Source organism: Seriola aureovittata, chromosome 16 (genome assembly GCF_021018895.1).
Source record: "Seriola aureovittata isolate HTS-2021-v1 ecotype China chromosome 16, ASM2101889v1, whole genome shotgun sequence".
NCBI lineage: Eukaryota > Metazoa > Chordata > Actinopteri > Carangiformes > Carangidae > Seriola > Seriola aureovittata.
Genome location: NC_079379.1, coordinates 10987792 through 11012426, shown reverse-complemented (window position 1 = coordinate 11012426; position 24635 = coordinate 10987792). Strand labels below are relative to the sequence as shown.

Sequence of the window (24635 nt, the reverse complement as noted above, 5' to 3'; positions counted from 1 at the left end):
TACAAACACACTGGTTCCCACTGTGATTTGCATTCTGCTATCCCTAATCTAACCAGTGTTACAATGTAATTGATCACTTAAGTGTAATTGGAATCATTTGAAACTTTATGCTCCAATCCATGTTAGCCATGCTTCAGTCAACTCTAACATTGCTTCCCCCCTTCCTCTCCTTCCTCTCTCTCTTTCCTCTCTCTTTCTCTCTCTCTCTCTCTCTCTTTATCCCTAGTGGTTCTGGTCCGCTGCTCTCCCTCCATCTCCCTTGCTCTTTATTGACTGTAGAGTGTAAGGCGGTGTTAAACCAGCATCGATGTAATAGTGGGCATTAGCCCTTTGAACTGCCCTTAATCTGACTGTAATAAACTCTCATTCATTTTGGTAGCAGGGGCATTTTCTCCACCACACATATACACACACACATAAATGTTTGTGGATGGATACGTGAAGGAAGTGTGTGCATGCGTTAAGAGAAGGCGTGTGAGGGAGAGAGCTGGTCCATGCATAAACGGACATTGTTATGGGGGACAGCAGACCCAGTGCAAAGGCTGTCAAAAGCTCTTCTGCGGTGCGGTGTACTAGAGCCGTGCTTGAGACTTGGCTTTAATTGGAATGTAATTGGAGAAGCACCATTGATCATGAATCACATTCGGCTCCGTCTCCCTCCTCCCCTGAACCCAGAGCTGCTCCGTTTTCCACTGACTGACTCTGACTCTCTTTCTCCCTCTATCCCTCCCTCCTGTACACCTCCTCCTCCTCCTTCTCCTCCTCCGCCTCCTCCCGGAAGGAGAACGTCAGTCATGTGCAGTGGAGCGACGCAGAGGAACAAGGCCCCCTACTGGGTCCGGGGCGCGTGGGTCAATGTGCGTCTGGGGTGCAAACCACAAGAAATGGGAAAAGGGGAGGGTGGGGGGTGGCGGCGGTGGGGGGGGTGGGGGGGGTGGGGGGGGGTTAGAGGAGAGAAAGGAGGAGATTAAGAGAAAAAGAGGGGTGGGAGCGATGAGATGGAGTGCATGAGTGGAATCATTTGTAATAGCCTGCGCGCTCTATTGTGCCATTTCATCCAGCATTTAGTTAAGCGAGATTTGTTTTGTTTTGCCTCTGTTGTTTGAAATGCTTGGAGAAGTCAATTTGCTGGCTCATTTGTCAAACGCTGGACTGCGTCAGTGGCATCTCAGCGGTGTCATGGAGCGGAGAAAAGCTCTCTCACTCAGCTGGAGTGTAGATGGGAATCAGGCTTGTGGAGATTGCCTGTGTACCATTTTAAATGTGGACTGGAAAACAATGAAAACTAAGGGCACTGGCAGAGCACCTCTGTCCCAAATTGATTCTTAAGTGGAATAGGGCAGCATGAGCAAAAGGGTGGGAGGGAGGTGAAGAGACAAACAGTGAAAAAGATACTGTAGGTTACTGAACAAACTTTATATTGAAATCGAGTGTCATTTTTAAATTACAAATATTAAAATAATTATCTGACATAAATAACAGTGTCTCAAGTTGTTGGAGATGAAAGTTTGACTTGGCAACCACTGCTTTCCCAAACTATAATGACAACTGTTGATGGCAAATTTACTCAGCTGTAGCTAATTAGCATTAATTCAGAGAGTCGATCAAGCTAAGACGTTCTTGGCCGTTGTCTGATTAATACGCTGCATGCTGGTGTCCAAAGATGCGTCTGTCATGGATGAAAAACTCACTCTGCTTAATTTTCATCCTGGAAAGAGTTGACTGGAACTTGGTACTCTTCAAAAAGGATGAATAACCTCACTGACCATGTCATGTCAGCTTCACACAGGTAGCTAGCAGTTAGCTTGTAGGTTAAGGAGTGTAAATGTTGGACAGCTAGTGGACAGAGCTGTGGGATCACCCACTTGAACTTTTTTTTTTTTTTGCAACGGCCTCTCTCACATGGTGACGTTTTGACAGTAGAAGAATCACAGGTGTAAATAATACAATTCATTTGTTAGCAAGCACAAGTCTGAAAATAATGTATCCCAAAATAAGAAGGTTACTGTTCTTCAACCTTTTTGATTACATTTTTCCAACCAAAATCTCAGAATGATTATATGAACTACTGAACTAATACCTAACCATGTTACAGAGGCACAAACATGGTAAAAATGTACGTTTCTTTTTCTTGACTTTCTTTACCTTTTTGTGTGGGAAACAGCTGAGCCATAACGACAAGTCTGAACTAATTCTGTGTCTGTAGCTGCAGCGCTGATGTGTGGGTCCTGAAAGACAGAGTGAGGAGACTTGGAGCTTTCAGACAATGTTGTCAAGGTTGTGTGAAGAGTGAGTCCAGCGCAGACACAGACAAAAGGAGCACAGGTGGGACGGTGTATTTTAAAAGTGTGAATGGTGAATTATTTCCATTTAGCTGCTTCAGTTTCAGGATTCTGGTTATTGTACATGCTGGATGCATGAACAGAACATAGTCATCGTTAGTGGTGACTTGTGTGCTTATGACAAGACAAAATCTCTGCTGTGAAAGATGAAGATAAATAAAATGAATATAACATGTCCCAGTACAGTCAGTTCAGTGGTAATAAGAACATAGGCCTTGCTCACATACCTCACATTTGTAGTAAATGAAGTTAATATAAAAATGTAGCTGATACTTCCGAGAGGTATTTTCATTTTCGATGTTGAACTCAGGTCATTCCAATCTGTAGAGACAGTCGAGATCCAGCTCATCTATGCTTCATCAGTGGAGGCAGGTATTGTAAGTGGTACAGTAAAAGCTCATCATGCCATAATTTTAAGATGACCCCAACAAAACTGTGAAGCAGCTCGTCCTCTCAGTGTCTGAGACCAATGTTAGCTCAAGCAGCGACGGTGCCGACCTGTCAAAAGTACCATTAGGGGGCTGTCAGTCAGATATCAAAACATTATCCCAACCAATTTATGAGTGGCTTGACAACTTTGTATCCATTATAATAGATATGACACTGATTCTGAATGTCGTGCTGATATATGAATATTATTCATTATATACCAGTGATGTAATATCTCATATGTGGGCTAAGTTGGCCATTTTTTATAGATAAAATATGGTTAAGGCTTGACTGTGAAAATATTAAGGTAAATGGTCTGTGCAGTAGTTTTCAGAGCTTTCAACTGCATTTGACTACTCAACAAGCAACTGTATTATTTTAACCTGAATATATGAATGTATGAATTTGAAACTAAAATCAAGATATAGTAGTTTGTGAGCATGGCTAACCTTATGTATTCAAAATAAACCACAAATGCTGGCCTGGTTTCTGCATATAGAAAATAATCTGCATTGCAATTAGACATTTTATTCAAATCGTTCAGCTTTAGTAAAGAGTGAAGAAGGAGAAGGAAAGAAGAGAGACGAGAAGAGAGAAGCTGATTGTGCTAGAGACTAGAAGAGGGTCAGAGCTCCCTCTTGGATATTTATGAGACATAAAGTGTGACATGAAAATGTGATCAAATGAATGAGCGAGAGTGAGAGATGAATGTTTGAAAGAGCAACGTTTGCTGATGAGGGGGCTGAGAACTGATGTCAGGTCGCAGTATTAGCGAGAACGAGAACAAACAGCAAACCAACAACGGGCAATCACACAGACAAACAGAAAGCCGGCGGTGAGTAAGGAGCAGCAAATGAAAACGAATGAGGAATGAGGAAGTGAAGAGGGGGGTCGTGATACGTGAGGAGGCCAGGAGAGAGGCCAGAGGGAGGTTGAGAGTCAGGGTGAAAAGGGACGGAGGGAAGGATGGAGAGAGAGAGAGAGAAAAGCGAGCGAGGAAAGGGGGGGGTTGTTGTTTTAAGATCAGTACGGATGAGTGCGTTTCCCCTCTCTAGGGAGGGGGCCCATCGGCTCTCTATGTCTGTCACTCCACTCATTTATGCCTCGCTCCAAGGGAGAGGTAAAGGGCGCTGAGTCGTGTGTGTGTGTGTGTGTGTGTGTGTGTGTGTGTGTGTGTGTGTGTGTGTGTGTGTGTGTGTGTGTGTGTGTGTGTGTGTGTGTGTGTGTTTGAGGTGGCTCATGTGAAAATGTGGGCAATTTGGAAGAGAAGTGTAATGCTGTTTTCATCCCTGAATGAGTCACCCTTCCTTTCATTAGGTTGTTTTTTCCCCTCTTTTTCCACACTGTCCCCTCTCTTGTATAAATACAGGCTGTGCTTTTCTTCCAGCTTATTGCTCTTTATTCTCGTGGACATACACTTTCATGTCCTGTTGTTTGGTGACATGTTTCGAGGTTTGGATGACCACTGGTTTGATTTTGAGGCTGCAACTTATGATTATTTTTCAATCAACCAATTAATCATTTAGTCCATAAAGGTCAGAGAATAATGAAAAATGCCCATCACAGTTTCCTAGAGCACAAATTGAAGTCGTCAAATAGCATTTTTGGCTGAACAACAAACCGAAACCTAAACCAATTCAGTTTTCAATTATATAAAACAGACAAAAGCAGCAAATCCTCAGTGAAACATTCACTGCTTCCAGCTTCTCAAGCTGTTTGCTTAATCACAATTGTTTTCAGTTAATTTTCTGTCAGTTGACTAATTAATCAACAGTTTTTTCTGCACTAGTTTGGTTGCTGTCTTGGAGTCTGAGTTTGACCAGAACCAAAGCAACCACTTATGTTATTACACCGAGGTTCTGTGTAAATGTAATTTAAGTCAGTTTCATTCCACTTTCATAATGTGAAAATTATTTAAAAGTAACTACAATTTAAAGTAAGTCATGTTTTGTGCGGATAATTACAGTAGCTCATTCATTCATTTACTAATGCCAGTTTCATGCTGTTTCAACACTTTATGTGATTCATATATTCATATACTTCTTCAACTACTATTGAACTATGGGTGGAAAGGGTACAAAGTTTTATTAACAGAAAAATAAAATTATTATTATTTTATTTTTTTTTTTTTATTAAATGCAGGTGTGGAAAAAGTGACTTTGTTGCAGTAATGATGGTAATTGCAATTAGTCACTTTCCACCCCTGCTGCTAACTTAAAATCATTCGCTAATGAAATTCATTTGCAATCCGCAAGTTCCTGCGTACTCATGCAAAAAAGTCTAGGACACATCACTGCTTTTAAATAAAGAACAAATTCACAAAAACATATTAAACAACTTAATGAATGAATAAAAAAAAAAAGGAAAAGAAAATAAATGTCATTGCAGGAGTTATAGTCTGTTTTTTAAGTATCTGTGGCGGGACGAAACTCCCATTATTTTATTTTATAACAGTGACTGGCTGACATCTGATATTTAATTAAAGGCCAGTATCAGTCAAATATATTAATAAGCTGATTTATCTGTCTAACCCAAGCAATAAGTAATATCCGCTCTGTCATAAAATTAATACTAAAATATGACTCTGTTTCAATGTGATAATGTGTTCATTTGGCTGAAATTACAACATGTCAAACGTTCCATTTTTGGTGATAATAATTGTATCAGTATTGTAACAAACTGGCAGCAGCCTCAGAAGCTCTTCCAGACAAAGTTATCATTGTTTTTGCAGGTAGGCAGACCTGTCACCCTGAGTGTGTGTTTAGCCCAGTTGCCATGAAGGTTATCAGGCCAGTGCACAAACTAGACTAGAGGTGGAGGGGAGGCGGGGCAGGCTCCCCACAGGTTAGGAGGCATAAGTATGCAGCACCAGTTAGGTGCTTATTTTTTACCTGTGTGTGTGTGTGTGTGTGTGTGTGTGTGTGTGTGTGTGTGTGCAGAGCTGTCTGTCCATGTGTCTGTTTACCCGCCTGTCTTTGTGTGTTTGTGTGTGTGTGTGTGTGTGTGTGTGTGTGCAGAACCTCCCAGCAGGAGCAGCCAAAGTGCGTTCCTCTAATGTCATCCTGTGGCCGTCCTCCAGCTAAAAGCCAGCGGCTTGCTCTCCCCTACACTCCTCCCCCAATGTCACCTTTCCTCCCTCCACTTTTTACTTTCTCCTCCTCTAACGCCACCCCCTCCTCCTCTCCTTTCTCTCCCTCGCTCCCTTCCTCTCACACCCTCTCTGTTTGTCATTTTTCATCATCTGTCCATGTTTGCTAATCTCCGTCCTTTCTCTGCTCTCCGTCTCAATTCATCATCTCTACTTGGGTCTTGTGCTGAAGGTTACCGAGTCGCTGATAGAGAGGAGATGAGGAACAGACGATCATAAAGACTGACAGGGAGGGGGGGGGGGGGGTTATCCTCTTATCTCTTTCTCCTCCTGTCTTTCTTTCCCCTGTTTTCCACCCTCCACCTCTGTGTCCCCATCTCTCTCTCTCTCTTTTTCCTTCTCCCTTTTCTTTCTCTCATTCTCCCCCTCTATGTTCCTCCTCTCCTGATCTCTGCCCCTCCATCTGCTTCTGCCTGTCATTGCTACCCTGACACCGCTCACCTCTCCCTCCCTCTCCTCCTCCTCCTGCTGATCCCTCCATACTGACAGCCGTCAATTTCAGACAGACGGACACACTTCACAGAGACAGCATGTGAAGTTTGTGTTTGTGTGTGTGTGTGTGTTTGTGTGTGTGTGTGTACGCGGTTCTCTGTTTGTGCTTAATATGATGTGAAGCCTGTTAGTGTGACCTGCGCAAGAGGTCACCACTTAACCCTGTGTTTGCGTCACTGCTCTGAGCAGCATGTGTTTACAGTTTGATTTGTGCATGTTAAATAAGGTCAGATCACCCTGCTCTGTCATGCTTCAGGACATATGAATGTACATACACACACACGCACACACACACACAGAGACACACACACACAGCTCGGTACATTAGGCTGTTAGAGTATTCTATCTTTACGCACATAAGGTCACATTCAGAGCTCCTGTATGCCTCGCTACACAGGCCGGCTGCATTAGGCCCAGGAATCATGGCAAAGCGGGCCGCCTGTCTCTATCTGAAATTCTAATCACCACTCGCAGACATTACTATTCAGTCTGTGCTCCCGCTGCCTGCCTGCGCAACGGCTAAGCTTTGCACTAAAGTTTTGGTTAAACCGTGAAGGCCAAAGCTCATTTCATAACACCCACATTTGTATTACATATTGATAAACTCAATCTGCCTGTTACTTTCTGCCCCCAATCCGCTGCCGTCTCCTTCCCTCCCTCCCCATCGGTTTTTTACCTTCACCTTGGCCTCCACCGGTCCCTCGCTCCAACTTCAAAACAATATGTTTTTTTTTTCCCCCCATATTCATGGTGCATTCAGCGGATCCATTCCCTTTGTCACAACTTATTTATGCGTGACACATCTTTTCTTAATAATCTCTCCTCTCATCTTTCAATTTTCCCTCTTTTACCGCCCTCAGTTTCTGCATGCCTTTCTTCTGCCTCGCTTAAAGCGGTTCACCTCTTCCACTATCTCCATGCCTGGGCACACTTCCTCCATTCGGCTCAATTCTTATCTCCCCCTCTATATTCCTTCATCTCTTCTTTTCCTATCCTTTTCCTCTATCTTTTCTCTGCCCAGCTACCTCTCGCACCCTCCCTTCTCTGTGCCCTCTATCCCCTCCCTCTTCGTCCTCCTGGCCCCTTGGATGAAATTAAACCCCGTCGGCGTGAGCCCGGCCCGACCGCATCTCCCACCGAGGCTCAGCCACACGGACCCAAGAAACAGACCTTGAAAAACAAGATAAAGTACATCAAAACTGCAATAGGTTCACCGCTCCATGGGCAGTGTATATTTTTGGATATCATTTCACATTTTCACACTCTCTCCACCCCGCTCCACCCAGTCTGGCTGTGTTCAACACCCCCCACCCCCCACCCTGTCTGTTTTTCTCTGTCTCTCTTTCCCTTCTCTTCTCTCTCAGACAGACATTGTCGCAGTCTTGACAGTGAGGCGAGTCTGCAGTGATTAACATTGATTAAAGTGGCTAACGAGTCTCCTTTTCATTCTGTTGGTGTGAGGGTGTCTGTGTATGTGTGGGTGTGAGAGTGAGAGAGAGTGTGTGTGTGTTTTGAGTGTATGTGCTTCTTGGAGTGTGTTTTTGTGTTCAGAATGTGTCCATAAAGCTGTCACTCATCTGGGCTGGGTGTGTGAGGAAAGAAAAGCCCAGCTGTGAGTGCTTAGCAGTGGAGGTGCCTGTACGTTTGATGGGATTGTAGTCAGGCAAATGTGTGTGTATTGGTGTATGTGTGTGTGCGCATTTGTGTGTACATAGTATACAGCACACACGCACACACTCTCTAATTCAGCCGCCTGTTGAGCAGAGACTCTCATCCTTTGTTTTCCTGCCACATGGACCATTGTACTCTCGGGAGCCGAACAGCAAGGACCAAACACCCCACGGCTTAATTCAGCTTCCAATCAAGTGACCAATCAAATCTGTCATTTTATCTCAAGAACACATTGAGTGTGTCACGGTGTTTCATTATTTGAAATAGTATTCTTTTCATGCATATGTAGACTTCAAGTGTTTTTTCTTGCGAATGTTCCTGTTGGTGTCTGGTTTAGACAGAACTGGTTTAGACTGCATTTGAAGACTGATTGTGCCACTGTCCAATTTTGAAGGCTCCTTCAAATGCTGCCAAAAAATTGCAGCCTCCTTTGCCTGGGCAACAAAGGCTCCACCGGGTGGATCTGTTGTAGCCCAACCTATCCCAAGATTCATTGCACGCTCAGTAGAACAGCTAATGGTACAACTATTAAAAAGCCAAGGGCCTTAAATCTAAGTTGACGGCAAGGTTGCAAGGCAACAGGAGCCACACTTTGTGACGCAACGGCAAGGGCCGGCTCAGCTGGCGCAAATCCTCCATAGGTCAGACCGCCTCATTACGGTTTGGCCTTCGCGGCCTACGACAGCTACGAAGGCTGCGCCTGTGTAGGCCACGTCCTCAAAAGCCTGTGGCTCTTGAATTGGGACACAGCTATAGTGACTCTTTGCGCTACGAATTTCAGCATCTTTCATAAAATTATTTTGGTTTAACGACTTCCAACTTGGTGTTTGGTTCACTCTCACAAAAAAACCCAATTCATTCGGGTTTATGGATATTTACTAATCAAATATTTATCACAATATAGAAAAAAAATCACAAATATAACCACATATGAAATTGCTCTAAATGGCGAAACTAAATGTTTAGATTTTTAATTACAGTTTTATGACTAAACAAAAAGCTGCCCAGCCCAGTTGTTTGCTACATAAAAGCATACCAAATGGACTTGCATCAAAAAAAAAAAAAACTGTTATTGCCTGTGGAGGTTGAAACAAAAGGAGGCAATTTGCATGTGCAGTGTGACCCAGGTGTGATTGAGCGTGTTGATTTAGTCTTGTATGGTACCTGAGCACAGTAGCTCGAGCAGTAACCCTTCGGCTGAGGCAGTGTAGGCTGAGTGAGCCTTTGAGGCGCACAGATTCACATCCGACATGGCTGCCTGAGCCATAAGAACAACTCCATGAATTATGAAAGGGCACAAGCCCTTCACTGGGCTGCTCTGAGAGGGGAAGAGATGGAGGCAGAGATAACTACACATTGTAGATAGATAGAAAGATAGTGTAGAGTGAAGCAAAGTGGAAAAAATAAAGGAGAGAAAGATGCACTGGCACAATAAGAGAGGGAGATAACGCGTGCATGTGTAGTGGAGTGAGAGGGTGTTTGTTTTGGACGGAAGAAGAAAGTGTGTGCGCTCGTCTTTTGTATGAATTTCTGACCGTCTGTGTGTCGATGCTGCATCGCTCCCAAATCTAACCAGCTGCGTGAAGAATTGCTAACTATGCCATTGGATTTAGGCTCATCACTGGGTCCACAAAGGCAACATTTTCACTCAGACACAACATACACCACACAGGCTTTGTTCCAGCCTCTTCAAACAGTTTTCACTGCAGAGGTGTGACCACACGCCAGGCAGGGATCTGCTGGCCACCATTTTTAAACCCCAGCAGAAAACAGAGGAGAGACAGAGACAGGGTTTTTTTTTTTTTTTTGCACCAATTATCTAATGTGTGATCTCGGGGCCTGGCTGACTGTCATAGGCAGCTTCTGGTTTATTCTGTCTTTTAATCTTTCTAGTAATCTTTTTGCCACTGCTGAGTCGGTGTCACAGCAGTGAACTCCAAGACAAGGCAATTCCATTAGGAGATGGCATGAGGCGGCATTCATTAATGGCCCAAACCAGATGCTGCACAGCACATTGAAGGGCGGCGAGGGGGGGGTTTGAATTTGATTTGATTCCTCAGGATAATGTATTGTGCCTCATCACAAAGTTGTTTCAGAAAGGTGGTGGTGGTGGTGATGAGTGGGGGGGTTCCATATTCAGGAAGAGGAATTGTGGCTATTGAGAGAGCAGGTGGATTTCCTTGAGCTTTTATTGTGTGGTGTAACAAGCTCCCTCCCACATCCCTTGCCATCCTCTCACTCTGTTCCAGGCCTATCTCCGTGAAGCGTCATCTGAGCCTGCTCAGCATTCAAAGCTCTCGACTGTCCACTCAGAGCTTCTCTCTCAATCTGCTGGAAGTGCTTTAACAGAAAGCAGTACAAATGTGTAGCGTTTCAGCCTCCTGCACCCAGTCCTCCCAGTCTCCCTCTCCCTTCCCCGTCTGCAAGCATCACCAACCCGCAGCTGTGGTGTTAGAAATTGTCCTGAAGAAGTAAACACGCTTAGCAGCCTGGTATCACCAAATGGCGTTATGAATAACACCCCAATTTTTTTTAAGTCAGTTCGCATATTATCAGCACACTTCTTTTTTTTTTTGCTTTTCGTGTGTCATTTCACGCCATGCCATTTCTCTACTACTACTACTATGTCATTTCTCTGACTAACCCTAACCCTAAGTAAAAAGGCATTAAATGACACATGAAAAGCTTAAAATGCATTGACTTGACATGAAAAATATTACACCACTCCATGATATCACATTGTGCTGAGAGATGTGTCGCCTCTCCAAGGATGCCTCACACCGAAGGCTTTCAGAACTCTTTATCTCCTCAGGTTACATAAGTTGCTATATGTACCAGCAGCCTTCACAATTCATAGCCTTGGGAGAAGAAGAGTGATGGAAGGGAGTGGCAAGATAGAGCGGGAGGCGAGGAAGGCACGAAACAAAACAAAAAAGACAAAGAGAAAAGAAAGAACAATAGACGGAGGAGAACTACGCAGGTGACGTGTGGTGGGGTGGGGGGGGGACGGAGACAAATGGAGGGGAGCGAGAAAACTGGAGGCTGCGGCCAGTCAATTATTCAGAAGAATAAGGTCCGTCGTACCTTGGGAGCTGCTTTGAACATGCCTGGCTGGCGTCACCTGCTAATGGGCCACAGATTGACATGCTACCTGAGCAGACTCTCCTCGCCCTCCCCGGTCACTCGCTCGCTCCCTCTCTCGGGCTCTTATCAGTGCTCTCTGGTAAAACGTGTAAATAATTACTCCATGACCGCTCTGCTGCGTGAGCCTGAGGGTTGTTTGCCCAAAGAAAAGAGAATATATTTTAAAAGGGCGATGGGTTATTTTAAGAAAATGGGTGAATTATTTATGGAGGCCTGCTAGGAAGTGTTTGCGCGTTTGTGCCTCTTTACGTTCGGCGTGTTTGGGGATATCACCTGCCGGAGATGATGCTATGTGAGAATGTTTATCTGTTAAAAGAAAGGTGGAAGTTCGTTATATTACGCCTCAGCAGTCAGGGAATGTGTTCACTGCGCTTAGAGGTTTCTTTTATGGTTTTAAAAGTGAATGTGTGTGTGTGTGTGTGTGTTTGTGTGTGTGTGTTTTTAGTGGTCTCTATAGGGGGCCTGCGTACCTACATGAAACCATGCAGTTGCCATGGCTTGGAGTTAAAAGACCAGATTATTCTTCTTGGCATCCACGAGGTTGGCGCGGCCTGAATATCGTCCAGTCTAAATCTGACCTAGAACTACTTTCCTTCATCTTCCTTTCTTCTTCTCCACCTCTCCCCTTCTCCCTCTCTCCTGCCTTTGTTCTTTTCCCTCTCTTCTGTGCTTGCCGAGAGAGGGATATGTATGCCAGCTCAGAGTAAGGGCTTAAAGACTGAGGTTTTTGAAAGTGAACACCCTACTGTGGTTGACTTCCTGTGAGAGAAGCCGAACCCCTCACACACTGAGCTTCAAAGCTTGCATATTGCACTTTATAAAGATAATGGAAGTGGCTCTGTTGTCTTGAAGCTGGAGCCTCTCTGTGGATTTACTTTTGCATGATATTTAACTCCTATTTTCTCAGGTGCTGTGGTTTTCCTGTTCAGTTTTACCTGCACACCAGTCCAGACGCCTAATTTGTTTGTTCTTTAGACGCATGAATACTAAGATGATGTGTGTTTGTGAAGCCTCTTAGTCTTTTTCTTGACTTTTTCCTCCACATTGTCAGTAGCCAGACAGTTGGCGATGGGCAAGACAAGCACTTTGTTTTTGGGCATGGCCACGGCAGGCTAGTGGGAGCTGCCTGGCACCCTCGCTGAGGGTGTGTACCGTGGAGAATTCATCTTGATGAGAGCTTCTATTGTGTGTCACAGTCCCTCTGCTATCTCACTTTCTGCCACTGCCTGTCCGACTCCCTCCCTCTCTAAGTCCAGCACCCTAATACTTAGGAGGAGGCAGTATACCACACAACACGAAACAAACAAAATCGAAATTGGCCAGTTCTCACAGGAAATATGTCAGGTTTGTGACGATTGCCACCTTGTGCCCACACCTCCGGTCAGAACGTGTCAAAATTTTCCACCGGTCTCATTCCCACTTTGGGTAGATGGACAGGTTGTAGCAAAAAAGATGAATCAATTCTAGACGAGAGGAAATTGATTGTTGATTTCAGCCCCCCCCCTAAAAAAATGTATTATAGCAGCTTCGTAACACAATGCTTGAGACAGAGCAGGCTGTGTCCTTGATTAAGGGTGAATAGATTTTTCTGCACATTGAAGATGTTTACTTTCATTTGTTTTTCATTTTTACACCATTTATTGTCTAATTTGCACATGATTCATTGTGGGTTTTTTTTTTTTTTTTTTTTTTAATCTGAAAACTGTTTTGGGCTTCCGTATTGCAGCAGGCACCATATGGGCATGAGCTCCATTAGGTGAAGGCACCTAACAGATGTTTAGCAGAAAAGCAAACAGACAATAAAAAGAATCCACAATGTGGGGTTAAAAAATATGTGTCTGTTCTGTTTTGAAAGAAATGGCAGGGATTTGATTATTTCGTGAATAATTATTGCTTTGCCAGTGTGCTTTAGTTTTTTCAAAGACTTTTTTTTTTTCGACATTTCTGCCTTTATTTGTCAGCAGGACTCCTGTTTTTGTGCTATGTGCTTTAACACCACATTCTTCATGTTGCTACAAAAGAGAAATCTCTCTATTTTTTAGGTTACAAACCATCACCCATTGAGTTCACTGAGTTCAGTTCATTTTCTTTTTCCTGTTTTAGATTTTACCTTCTGTATGAATTGTGGGCACAATCTCCCTCCCTAATGTAGCCCTAACATTTACAGTATTTTATGTTTTATGTATGTTTATGTCAGGTCTCTCTTGTAGTGGAGCTAACGCATCTCAAGAGATTTCCTTGTTAAGTAAAGGTAAAATAGATGATTAGATATAAACAAACTTCAGATCTTTCTGATTTGCACCCAGCATCACATCCAACAACCCGAGAACACGTCAAATTCAATCTTGTTTGGACCATACTGCATCCTTACCTGAACACATAGCCTACACACACACACACACACACACACACACACACACACATGCACACGCACAAGCACACTCTCTCTCTCTCACACTCACACACACACGCACACACTCACACACGCAATTATTTTCCACAGGGCTGGTCCATTATGTCCATGTGTGAATGTGAGACCTTTGTGGGAGAACGGGCTTCACTGGATGAAGGGAGGAGGAGAATGAGCTGTGCTTTTCATTATCTGAGGACAACGTTCTGCAAAGCAGAGAAATGGTGAACGAGGGGCAAGAGGAGGTTGGGTGTGAGATGGCAAATGAGAAGTGGGCTTGTGGAGAGAGTGAGAGAGCAGATGTGGGCGATCGAGCCTTTAATAGTGAGGTACAATTAGAACCTCACCTTGAGAGAGATGGACTCTTGTTATCGCGGCTTGTCGCAGGATATAATCACACCAGGAGCTCAGCAGGATGGATGACTTTTTAAGGCTGGCCCTGAGCGCTGTCTAACGTCGCCTCATGTTACCTCTGAGGGTTTTCAATATGCTGCCATTAAGAGAGAATGGATTCCCATTTTCTTTTTCCATTTCACCGTTTTATGTATGAGCAGATTTTTGGACATCACAGTGACTTCAGCACCGACATTGACTGATATCGCCTGATATTTTGCCCACTCAAAATCCCAGTTGCATTAAACGAAACCTCAGTCTTTAAAAGAGGGAGTTTTATTGCTGGATTTGAGTGCTCTCTAAAGTGTAAGTCATATTGCTGCCAGTCTGAGTTGCCACACCAATGCAAAGCCCAAATCCCAGGGGCCAATTATAACCAGAAAACATTCCCAAGTGGTCCTTGGAAAGATCCCACTGTAATAAAATAAAAAAAAAGATGCCCAGTGGCCTCTCATATTTATTTTATGCAAAGAGTCTAGTTGGAGGACAGCCAAAGTTTAATATTCAACTGTGTCATCTATATTTCTGTTTGATATTTAAACTTCCTCTGAGGATGTCTAGAAAATAAAGAGCAGCTTAAGCCACATAGATTAATCAATGGAATTCACGCCTGTTCATATTTCCTCTGAACGAGCTGGCAGCAACCCATAATGCTTTGCAAGTGATTTAATCAGAGGCTGGAGCTGTGGAAATGGTGTTATTATGTTGATCAGGATCAGTTTTGTTTCCCTCACTGTCACAATTCAAATAAACATGTCCACTGAGCCACCAGGCAAACAACAAGTGCCCTTATCCTTAAGCCAGTGACTTCATGACTTCTTAAATTGGATCAATATCTACCTGAGACCCTGTTTACAACATTGCATATGTATAAGAGTAGTGAACAGTTCTACCGAAGGAGGATTTTATTTTATTTCTGATGTTGTTTTGTTTCATAAATTTTAAAGGCTTGAAGAGGTTTGAACAACTATGCACAAGAAAAGGCTGAAAGACAAATCTGTTACACATAAATGAATATAATTTTGTGTATCACACAGTAGTGAAAGAATTTTTTGATAAATGGACCAAAGAAAATGAAGGCGTCAACACAAATACCAAACCTTTGATGCTTCCTGCTCAAGAGTGAGGATTTGCTGTTTTTTCTCTGTTCTGTGTCATTGTAAGTTGAATATGAATATATTTGGGTTTGGACTTCCATCTGAATGTGCTCCGTTGGACTTTAAGTAATTGTGTAATCTCTCAATGTTAACATTGGCATAGGATTAGCAGACATCTATCAGAAGTGAGTGAGGGCCATAAATAAAGTCTAGAATGTTAGAGAATCAATCCAGGTGGGACTCGAATCCATTAGGCCACTGGGTCCGGCAGTGAATCAATCAATCAATTAATTAAATACAAAATAATAATAATTAAATGACAAGTAGCCCTAGCACCAGACATGTTTTCTTTTTCTCCTCTGTAAACTGCTCCTCCAAGCTCCTGACTCATCCCTGGATCATCTCCTCCACCAGCTATAAATCCAGGGGTGCTGCCAGAAAGTCTGTGTACCTTAGTGTGTGACACTGTACCCCTCTTTTATAGGTACATTTGCCTCAGTTAAGTTGGCTAACACTTTACATTTCTGAACAGGTCCTTCCAGCTCTCCCCCAACCATTTTACAAAAGGCACGCTCAGTAGCGAGGCTGGGGGAGACAGAGACACCAAGCAGCTGAACTGCAGGGTGGAATAGTGAGCAGGAGAGACCATCCTTTAACCGAAAGATCCATTTCTCAGCCCCTGTGTCGGCGAGAATGGACCCCACAAGCCGCTGGATGCTGCTGTCTAGCCGAAGCTGCTGTGTTACCTACCACTGCGAGGGGAAAGCAAAGAGATTTCCTTTGTAGGAGATCAATAAAATATCACTTTAATGCTGAAACCTGTAACTGTCTGCATGTTCAAACTGCAGCTGCAGCGACTGAGCATTAAGTCTTTCTCTTATGAAGTTGTCTCAGCGCCTGTTGTTGGCATGCGGTGTCAATGTCATGACCAGGCAACACCAACCCAAATGTATTAATTACTGACGTGATTAATGGATTTGAAAGCAGTGGCATTTCAGCATTTCTCTGCAGCAGAGTGGGGTGTGTCTACTCAGTTTTCTGTATTCAATCTTAACACATGACAATCAGTGTTCATTAGAAAACATCCAAGTTTTGTACTTTAAAATGTGATGGAGTCGGGTTTATTGTCCATTGAACAGAAGCTGTAGGAAACAGCAGAAAATGTGCTGTGTCCACACTGGGTGGGACAGAAAAGCTGACCTGTGATTGGTTTGTATTGATAAACTGCTGTTAAGGTGATTGGTTTGAGCAGGTGATTGCTGCCAATACGTCCTTGAGCGAGCCTTGTAATTACTTCAGCAGCTGTGTATAATGTAGGTGATGTAGGGGTCAACAGATGTACACTGTTGATTTACAGGCCAGATCCTCGGTGTGGATGTCTTGTAAATGTTAAACACGTTATGGCAAAGCTTAAATAAAGGCAAGGAAAGAAATGTAGCAGAGCTTTTCAAACTGGGATGACATTCAGTAGCGAAGATACCTGTGCCAAGGCCAAACATATGTCTATTTAGCTCTTATAATAAAAAATAAAAGGAAAAAGGAAGTAGTAGTCTGATAGCATAACTGATTCACTTGTCTCAAAATACAGTACAGTTGTGTGTGTGATGCGGTTTCAGCATTTCCTTCTACCAGATCCAGATGATTATCTTAATGTGCACCAACTGCACAAACTCATAGATCTCAACACCATAAATATGTCTGATTTTTTACATCAAGATCCACTTGTTATTTCCTGATAAATTGATGAAAATGTCGGACTATTTCCGAAACCTTGCAATGCTTATTCAGCACCAGGGATCTTCCCTGGCCCAGGCCCCATCCCTCCACCAAGTTTGGTGCAAATTGGTTCAGTACTTTTTGTGTAATCCTGCTGACAAACAAGCAAACAAACCAACAGACACAGATGAAAACGTAACCTCCTTGGCAGAGGTAATGACGGAAGTAAAGGTGGAAGACTGGGGAATAAACTGTGGGGAGGCTCATAGAGAAATGGGTAAATACAAAAAGGTAATGTTCCTCAATTTCTCTGAGGCCAGAGTGGACAGAAGAAACCAGTGGATGACTCCCAGTGGTCTAATAGTAACAGAGGAGAGTTGCAGTGTCTGCCTCTTCCCAAAGTCTGGCTCAGCACTTGTTCCTCCCTCAGTCCCCCATTTTGGATCGAAACATTGTAAATTGGGCCGTTAATTGCGACGTTAACTCAATCAGTGACGACTCACAGGAGATATTGTGTTTGTGTGTGTGTGTGTGTGTGTGTGTGTGTGTGTGTGTGTGTGTGTACACTCACATGCATGTCTGATGGTTGTCGGTGTCTTTTGTGGGCGCATGCGTGTGCGTGCACGACTAATGAGTTTTGGTGCTGAGGTACAGAGAAAAACAGCAGAGCTTAGCTCGTCTCTGCCATGGGACTCGATTGGAGGAGTCTTGTCGGTGGTAAACACACGATTGGTAAATGGCATTTAAGTCATGCCATTTCGCGCATCGGTAGTTTATCCTCCTGATGAGCCTGATGTTGATTACCCCGGAGAGAGTGTTTTTAAGGTCATCAATGACGATGCCACGCTGACCTCATCTTGACTGAGAGAAGCTGTGACAAACACAAAGAAGTGGCAACACTGTAGAGCTACACAGGCAGTACAAGATTTTGCATAATTACTTTAATAAAAACTTTAATCAACTAATTCTTCATGGCAGCCATCTTGTAAAAAAATAATGACAAACGATGCAGACGCCACAAAACAACCTTGTACTGTTAATTAGATATAGATTACTTACTGGTGGTGCAGACAGTGTGATAGTCTGTGCAGCGACAAGAGCGTTTAGGCAAACGTCGATTCTTTCAATTGAATCATGTTGATTCCATGGTGTTATTTTTGACGCAGCACAGCTCTGTTCATAATTGCTTCGTAGATATACTGGCTCCCGAGGCAGGTGGGAATAAAAATCTGAGGATATCTTTGAATGAAAATGAATCCAGATGTAAAATCTGGTTAAATAAAGCAAAAAATAGTAACATTTTCATTTTCCAGTGCGCCCATATGATGTTATTCCATAAGAGCGAGCCTCCAACAGTTGCTGATGTAGACATTTGCAAAGGATAATACAGCCATCAGCACTAATACCTATGAAAAGCTGAAAGCCACAAGTGTTTTTTTAAATTTTTTATTTTATTTTCCACAGTTAATCCAAAAGTTGATCTTTTCTACTGCGATGTTGGACTGTGTTCGTCAGAGGCAACAACTTCTCCTCCAGCTGTTTTTAATGGATTCATGAAAACAGTTGGAGCCTGTGGCAGTGATGTGGGGCGAACCCACAGCAGAACAAACAGTACCAACTTTAGACTGTGTACAATACCTCAGTGGATTTAGACGTTTCATATCCATTCATGTCGGATGAAAAAAATAAAACAAACAGTTTTGCAGTGGTTTTATTTTCCTTGAAAGTCAGGAGTGCTCCTGCTTCTGCTTTCACTTTGATGCAATCTACTGAGATTATTATATAAAGACTGGAGTTTTATTATACAGAGGACATGAATTAGATTTAGTTTTAAAATCTGTGAAGCAAAACACAAAGAATGATTGACATCACTCATGTGGAAAGTGGGGAAAATATTTCCTGAGGTTTTCTACTTCTCTTCATTTTTGTTCTTTTGTGGTGGTGTTTTATTATTTCATAGGAACGGTAGGTTTTCTGTGGTTGTATAAGATGCTCTGTTTCTGTCCACTGTATGTTTTTAAGTGTCTTTAGCTGTAGCGCTAACTTACCATTGTTATTTATTGATACCGGCAGTATTCTCCAAAGACTCTTTTTTAGCACAGATGTGAAAGGTGCAGTGCCGCTATCTTTGTCTCAGTCTTCCTCGCTTCTTCTTCTTCTCTCTCTCTCTCTCTCTCTCTCCCTCCTCCCTCTCTCTCTCAGCCCTGCTATCTGCCTCCCCTGGCAGTCTTCACCAGCTTGTGCAGCCTTTACTAACTAGCTGCGCACTCCCACTCATAGGAAAATGATGATGAGACAGCAAAACCACCACAGAGACAATGCGCGGCGGACAGAGAGGAAGCAAGTCGGAGAGAGGGAACGGACTTCAGGAAGAGAGAGACAACGAGAGAATGAGAGCCATCAGTCTTTTTTATGCACTTTTACCACATATATGTTCATCCCAGAGGGAGCACTATGTCTCTGTCTAGGCCTCTGCCTCGCTTTCTTTCCCTTTCTCTTTGTTGTCATCATTCAATGCATTTCCCTCTCTCACCAATCCCCCTCCTCCCCTCTACCGTAAGTTATTAAATCTCCTCTCACCCCCTTCCTGTGTTTCTCTTCTCCTCTCCTCCCTTCATTCCTCTCTGCCCTGCAACCTTTCTGTCTTGTGCCACTAAGTGGACTGCTTATATAACCGCATACACCTAGAGGGACTCCCCGCCTCCTCTCACCCAGGCAGCCTGTTCTTCTCACTCCACCCTTTTAGTCTCCTTTCCTCCTGTTTTTCTCCTCTGCACCACCGTACCTTCTCTTCTTCCTACAGAGTCGTTTTTCGTCCTCCTCTTCCTTTCTTCTCCTGCTTCCTCTGCTGCTGACGTTACGTTTGGAACAAACGGTACTCCTGCTGCGTAGCTGCAGCTAGTTAGGCTAAGTGATAACCAAAACAGCGAAATAACGGGGTCGCATGTTCATCGAGTGCTGAAATATTCCAACAGCAGAGAAAGAATCAGCAACACTTTTCATAATCAATTACTGGTAATTACTTAAGATAAATACCAAGCAAAAATACTATACATCCCAAATGTGAGGATTTGCTTCTCGTAAATTGAATGCACTTTTATTTTGGAAGGTTGATTGGACACAACAAGCAATTTGAAGACGTCACCATCGGCTCTGTGAGATCATTATCATCATATAGTATTTCACTATTTACTGACATTTATAGACAAAATGTCAATAGATGAATCTAAAAATTATAATTGTTGCATCAAATAAACTATTATTGCTAATTTCTGTATCCTCTCATGTACACGTTTGCATATTTCTCTGTCTCTCCACCCAGTGAATCTTCAAACGACATGAACAAATGCATTGGTGGTGAGTTAGCTGCATTTGCTGAACTGTCTCAGCAGTACCCAGTGCCTTTCATCCACAAATACAGACACACACACACACACACACCCTCTCTTCCTCCGGCTCTTGCTTTCTTGCATGCTGCCGTCCTTTCACCTATTTCTCATTGACTGCGTCACTCTCCCTCACTTTCTTCATGCCACTCGCATTCAGGATTCTCCCCATCGCGTGTTTTCATATTCAACACACTCTCTTTCTCCCACTTTCATCTTCCATCTCCTTAACCATTCTCTCTATTCCACGCCCATTGTACCTCTTTATCCAGCTCTACCTCTCCTCTCTCTCTCTCTCTCTCTCTCTTTCTCTCCCCCCATCTCAAACTTCGTCCCCTTTCCTACCACCACCAGCCCCCCTCTCTAAATATAGTCCCTTTGAAGCATAGCTGTGTTGTCTCTTACCGCAACACTGCAAGACAAAAGTCTGTCATCTCACATCTGAGCAGCGGGGATAGAAAGCACAGATAAGATTGATGGCCCAAAAAGAACACTGGTTAAGAGAACCGATATTCATCTCGCCTCAGCATGTGTGTGAACGAAGAGAAGAGGTGGAGATGAAAAAGGACGGGATAGTAGGACAGGATCCAGAATAAGGAGCAGTGGTAACAGTGATAAAGATGGCGGGGCAGAGGGAGAGAGAGAGAGAGAGAAAGAAAGAAAGGGAGAGAGGTGTTATGACATTTCTGATCCTCATTTTGTAATTGAATAATAATCTCTCTGGGGGCCTGACCTAGTAACGTATGCATGTGTGAGCACGTTTGTGTGAGCGTGTCCACAGCTTTGTGTGTGTGTGTGTGTGTGTGTGTGTGTGTGTGTGTGTGTGTGTGTGTGTGTGTCTGTCTGTGTGTGATTGTGTGTGTGTGTGCTGGTACAATGTACACACAGTGAGGGGTGGTTGTGAGTGTGTGTGCTCCTTTGTATGTGTAACAGAAAATGTGTAAGAAAGAGGAGACAACCAGGAGGGGGGAAAAAAATGAGTGCAGAGGAGAAAGAGAGGAGGTTTTAACATAATACAGCACCACACCGCCACCTACTGGTGCAAATACGTCATTACAGGTAGTTTGCGCAGGTTACACATCACTGCAGCCAAGGACAATTCCCATCTCATCAGCTCACCTGCAGGAGCCCTTCTAATGACTTCTACTTTGTCTAATTACAGATTGTGTAATTTACATAATAAGTATACTCAGTATTATAAACAGAGAAGATCACAGCAGGGCAGCTGAATGCGAAATCATACCACATCATCACCTCAGATGTTCAGTCAGGAGTCTTAAAGGGTTACTGTGCCATGATGTACATCACACACACACACACACACACACACACACACACACACACACACACACACATACACACACATATGCTCAACCTTAGAATGGCCTTCCTTGCCTGCTAACAGCTTGCTCGTCCATCAGCGGTGGTTGCCAGGGGAGCATGGTCCATCATATGTACTGGTGTGCAGGCCGCTTCCCCTGCGGCCAGAGCATACATCGCCACTGACAGGATCTCCTTCCGCCTCAGTGACCCGGCCTGTAGCGGACTCAGGGGGGAAGACAGGAGTGCAGATTATCATTCTCAGCACCGTTCTCAGCACCTGCCACGAGGCATTTAGAGAGAGAATGTGTGTTTTTACATGCAGAGGGGGAGAAGGATGGAGAATAGTTTTATCTCTTGAAGGAAAGAAGGTGTTCATATGTGCTGAGGGAAAGGCCCATAACTCTCGGCCTCGGTGTGTTGCCTGTGTGTTGCCTTTTGTGCTGATATTATTTTTTTTAATCAATTGCTCAAAAGCCAGATCATAAAATTAGCATAAATTTTAATAATCTGTTAATAGTCATATTTGAAGTGGAAATTTGAAACATTTGCTGATTCTGTGCTCTGAAATGTGAGGCTTTGCTGAATCTGTCTGTTATATCATTGTAAAGTAAGTATACATGGGTTTCTGTCTGTTGGTTGTTATAGAAACAAGCAATTTGAATACATCACCTTGGGCTGACTGTGAGGTTAAAGGAATACCTTGGTGTTTTAGGAAATATGAATATACACTTTGTTTTCAAGAGTTAGATGAGACGGTTAATATCAGTCTTATATCTGTCAGTTAAATATAAAGCCGGAGCCTGGAGCTTAGCTTAGCTTAGCATAAAGACTAGAAGAAGGGTAAACAACTAGCCTGGCTCTGTCCAAAGGTACAACAATCCACTTAAAGCTCAAATGTTACAGTCTATCCTGCTTGTTTAAAAGGTCTCTGTTTTATGACTGGGACTATTTATTGGCTGGGAGAAGTGATTTCCTGTAGTCTTGTTGCCCAACAAACCTCACGCTGATGACAAAGTTGAAGTAAAAAACTGGTTCACTATTTGCAGCCACATTTCATTTTTGTTTTTCCTTCTTTCTTAATTCCCCCTCTCTATCTCTCTTCCTCTACCTGTCTTTTTATCCAGGCTACGGAGGGAGGGATACACGGTGCAGGTCAGCGTCAATGACTACCTGGACATCTACTGCCCGCACTACAACACCACCCAGCGAGGGACGCTAGAACGCGTCGTGGCCGAGCAGTACATCCTCTACATGGTCAACTACCGCGGCTACCGCACCTGCGACCCCCAGCTGGGCTTCAAACGCTGGGAGTGCAACCGGCCCCATGCGCCTCACGCGCCCATCAAGTTCTCTGAGAAGTTCCAGCGCTACAGCGCCTTCTCCCTGGGCTATGAGTTCAACGTGGGCCAAGAGTACTACTATATCTGTAAGTCAAGCTAGTAAACACCAGCGCTGGCTCCCTTTTGATGGATAGAAAAGAAGCCCATGGGCTCTACACATTCAATATTTTGTTCTGAGATTATAGATTATAATGAGGAGCTTCTCTTCTCAGCTGCCGTCACCCACATGTATTGGCAGTGTGTGGGTGTTTTCTAATAGATTCTGGAGGTTCAGCTGGGGACAGGATGTTGCTCAGTTGCTTCGCTGCAGTTTTCACAGCTGATTGTTGAGGGTGGGGTGGCCTGCAGAGGGCACAAGGTTTACATGTTGTGTGTATGTGTGTGTGTGTGTGTGTGTGTGTGTTTGCTCTCTGTTTCAGCCACGCCCACCCACCACCATGGCCACAGCTGCCTGAGACTGAGGGTCTACGTCTGCTGCTCCACCGGTGAGACCTAATAACTCTGTCTCTCCCACTCATTTAATACAATTTCTTCTCTCTGTGTGTCACTTCGTCTGCCCCTGCGATCTCTTTGTATCTCCCAAGCACACAAACACACAGAGAAACAAAGACAAAGAAGTAGAGAGAAACAGACAGAGGGAATAAACTAAGATCTGACAGTCTTGTCTTAGGGAGAGGCTTTTCTGCCTCGTGCTGTCTTGGCGAGGGTTTGATGATGGCATTTTGTTCCCCCTCGAAGCAACGCTTTGAGAGTGATGGCTTAATGTTATTCTCTGTCTCGGTGCTATTACAGTAATGATCTGTCTCTATCTCTGAATGACATGCTCGCGTGAAGCCATACGAAAGATGTAAAAGGAAAAAAAAAACTCATTCAGCTGTAAGATGCAGCTCTTTCTGCCCTCCTCTCTCTGTCACTCTCATCCTTCTCTTCCTCTTGACCATCTCCCCCTCCTTTTCCCTCACTGTCTATCTCTTCTTGTCTCTCTCTGGCTCTCTGATGCCTGCTGCTCTGTATAGTGTGTGTTATTTTTACCCTGGTAGCCCGCTCTCTCCCCTGCAGGCCTTTGATCAGGGAGCCCAGTGCTGAAAGCCTCCCCCTCTCCTCTAACCTTGTCAGCACTAATACATCCCACACTTAGGCCAGTGTCAGCCCCTGTGTACACATCACCTTAACACCCAGCCCCCCCATCCCAGTGTCACGGCTAATCTATTGATGTGTCTACCACGCCTCCGTTCGTTTTTGTGTGTGTTTGGGTGCATCGCTGTGTGTGTTCGAGCTGCAGGAGTCTGAGCATGTGTGTGGGTCCGCACATGGCAGTATGTCAGCTGTAAATCTTTTTCAATGTGTTTTATGTGCATGTGCATGAACGGCTATGTGTGCATGGGTGCGTTTAGCCAGTATACGACCCGCAACCTTTACTCAGCAAGGTCATTCTAACAGCTTGCTATCAAAGACACTGTTGATTTCAGCTGCCTCCAGACCCTTTTTCATTCCCTCTGCACGTCTCCCACCTTAACCCTTACAAGACTTAAAGATAAGAAAGAGATGGGACTATTCGTGACACATGCTGCACATCTGTGAAGAGCGGCAGATGAATTGCCGCCAGCTTCTATGTAAATTCTCTGCGAATGGTTTTTAATCCTCCCAACTATGCATCAGACTCGCAGGCGAACGCACACACACATATTTCATTTAAAAAAAAAAAAGAAGCAGAAAATACACAAAGATGTATACGCATGCACAT

At 43.8% G+C, this 24635-nt stretch overlaps 1 protein-coding gene across 2 annotated transcripts in view; it reads left to right on the top strand.

The window, feature by feature from the left end:
* Positions 1-24635, top strand: part of efna3a (ephrin-A3a) — a 59144-nt gene that overhangs the window by 25636 nt on the left and 8873 nt on the right. For both annotated transcript variants that reach the window (XM_056399882.1, XM_056399881.1), the window contains exons 2-3: positions 22676-22977; positions 23311-23376. In XM_056399882.1, coding sequence (XP_056255857.1) covers positions 22676-22977; positions 23311-23376 — 368 coding nt within the window. The remainder of the gene's footprint in view (positions 1-22675; positions 22978-23310; positions 23377-24635) is intronic.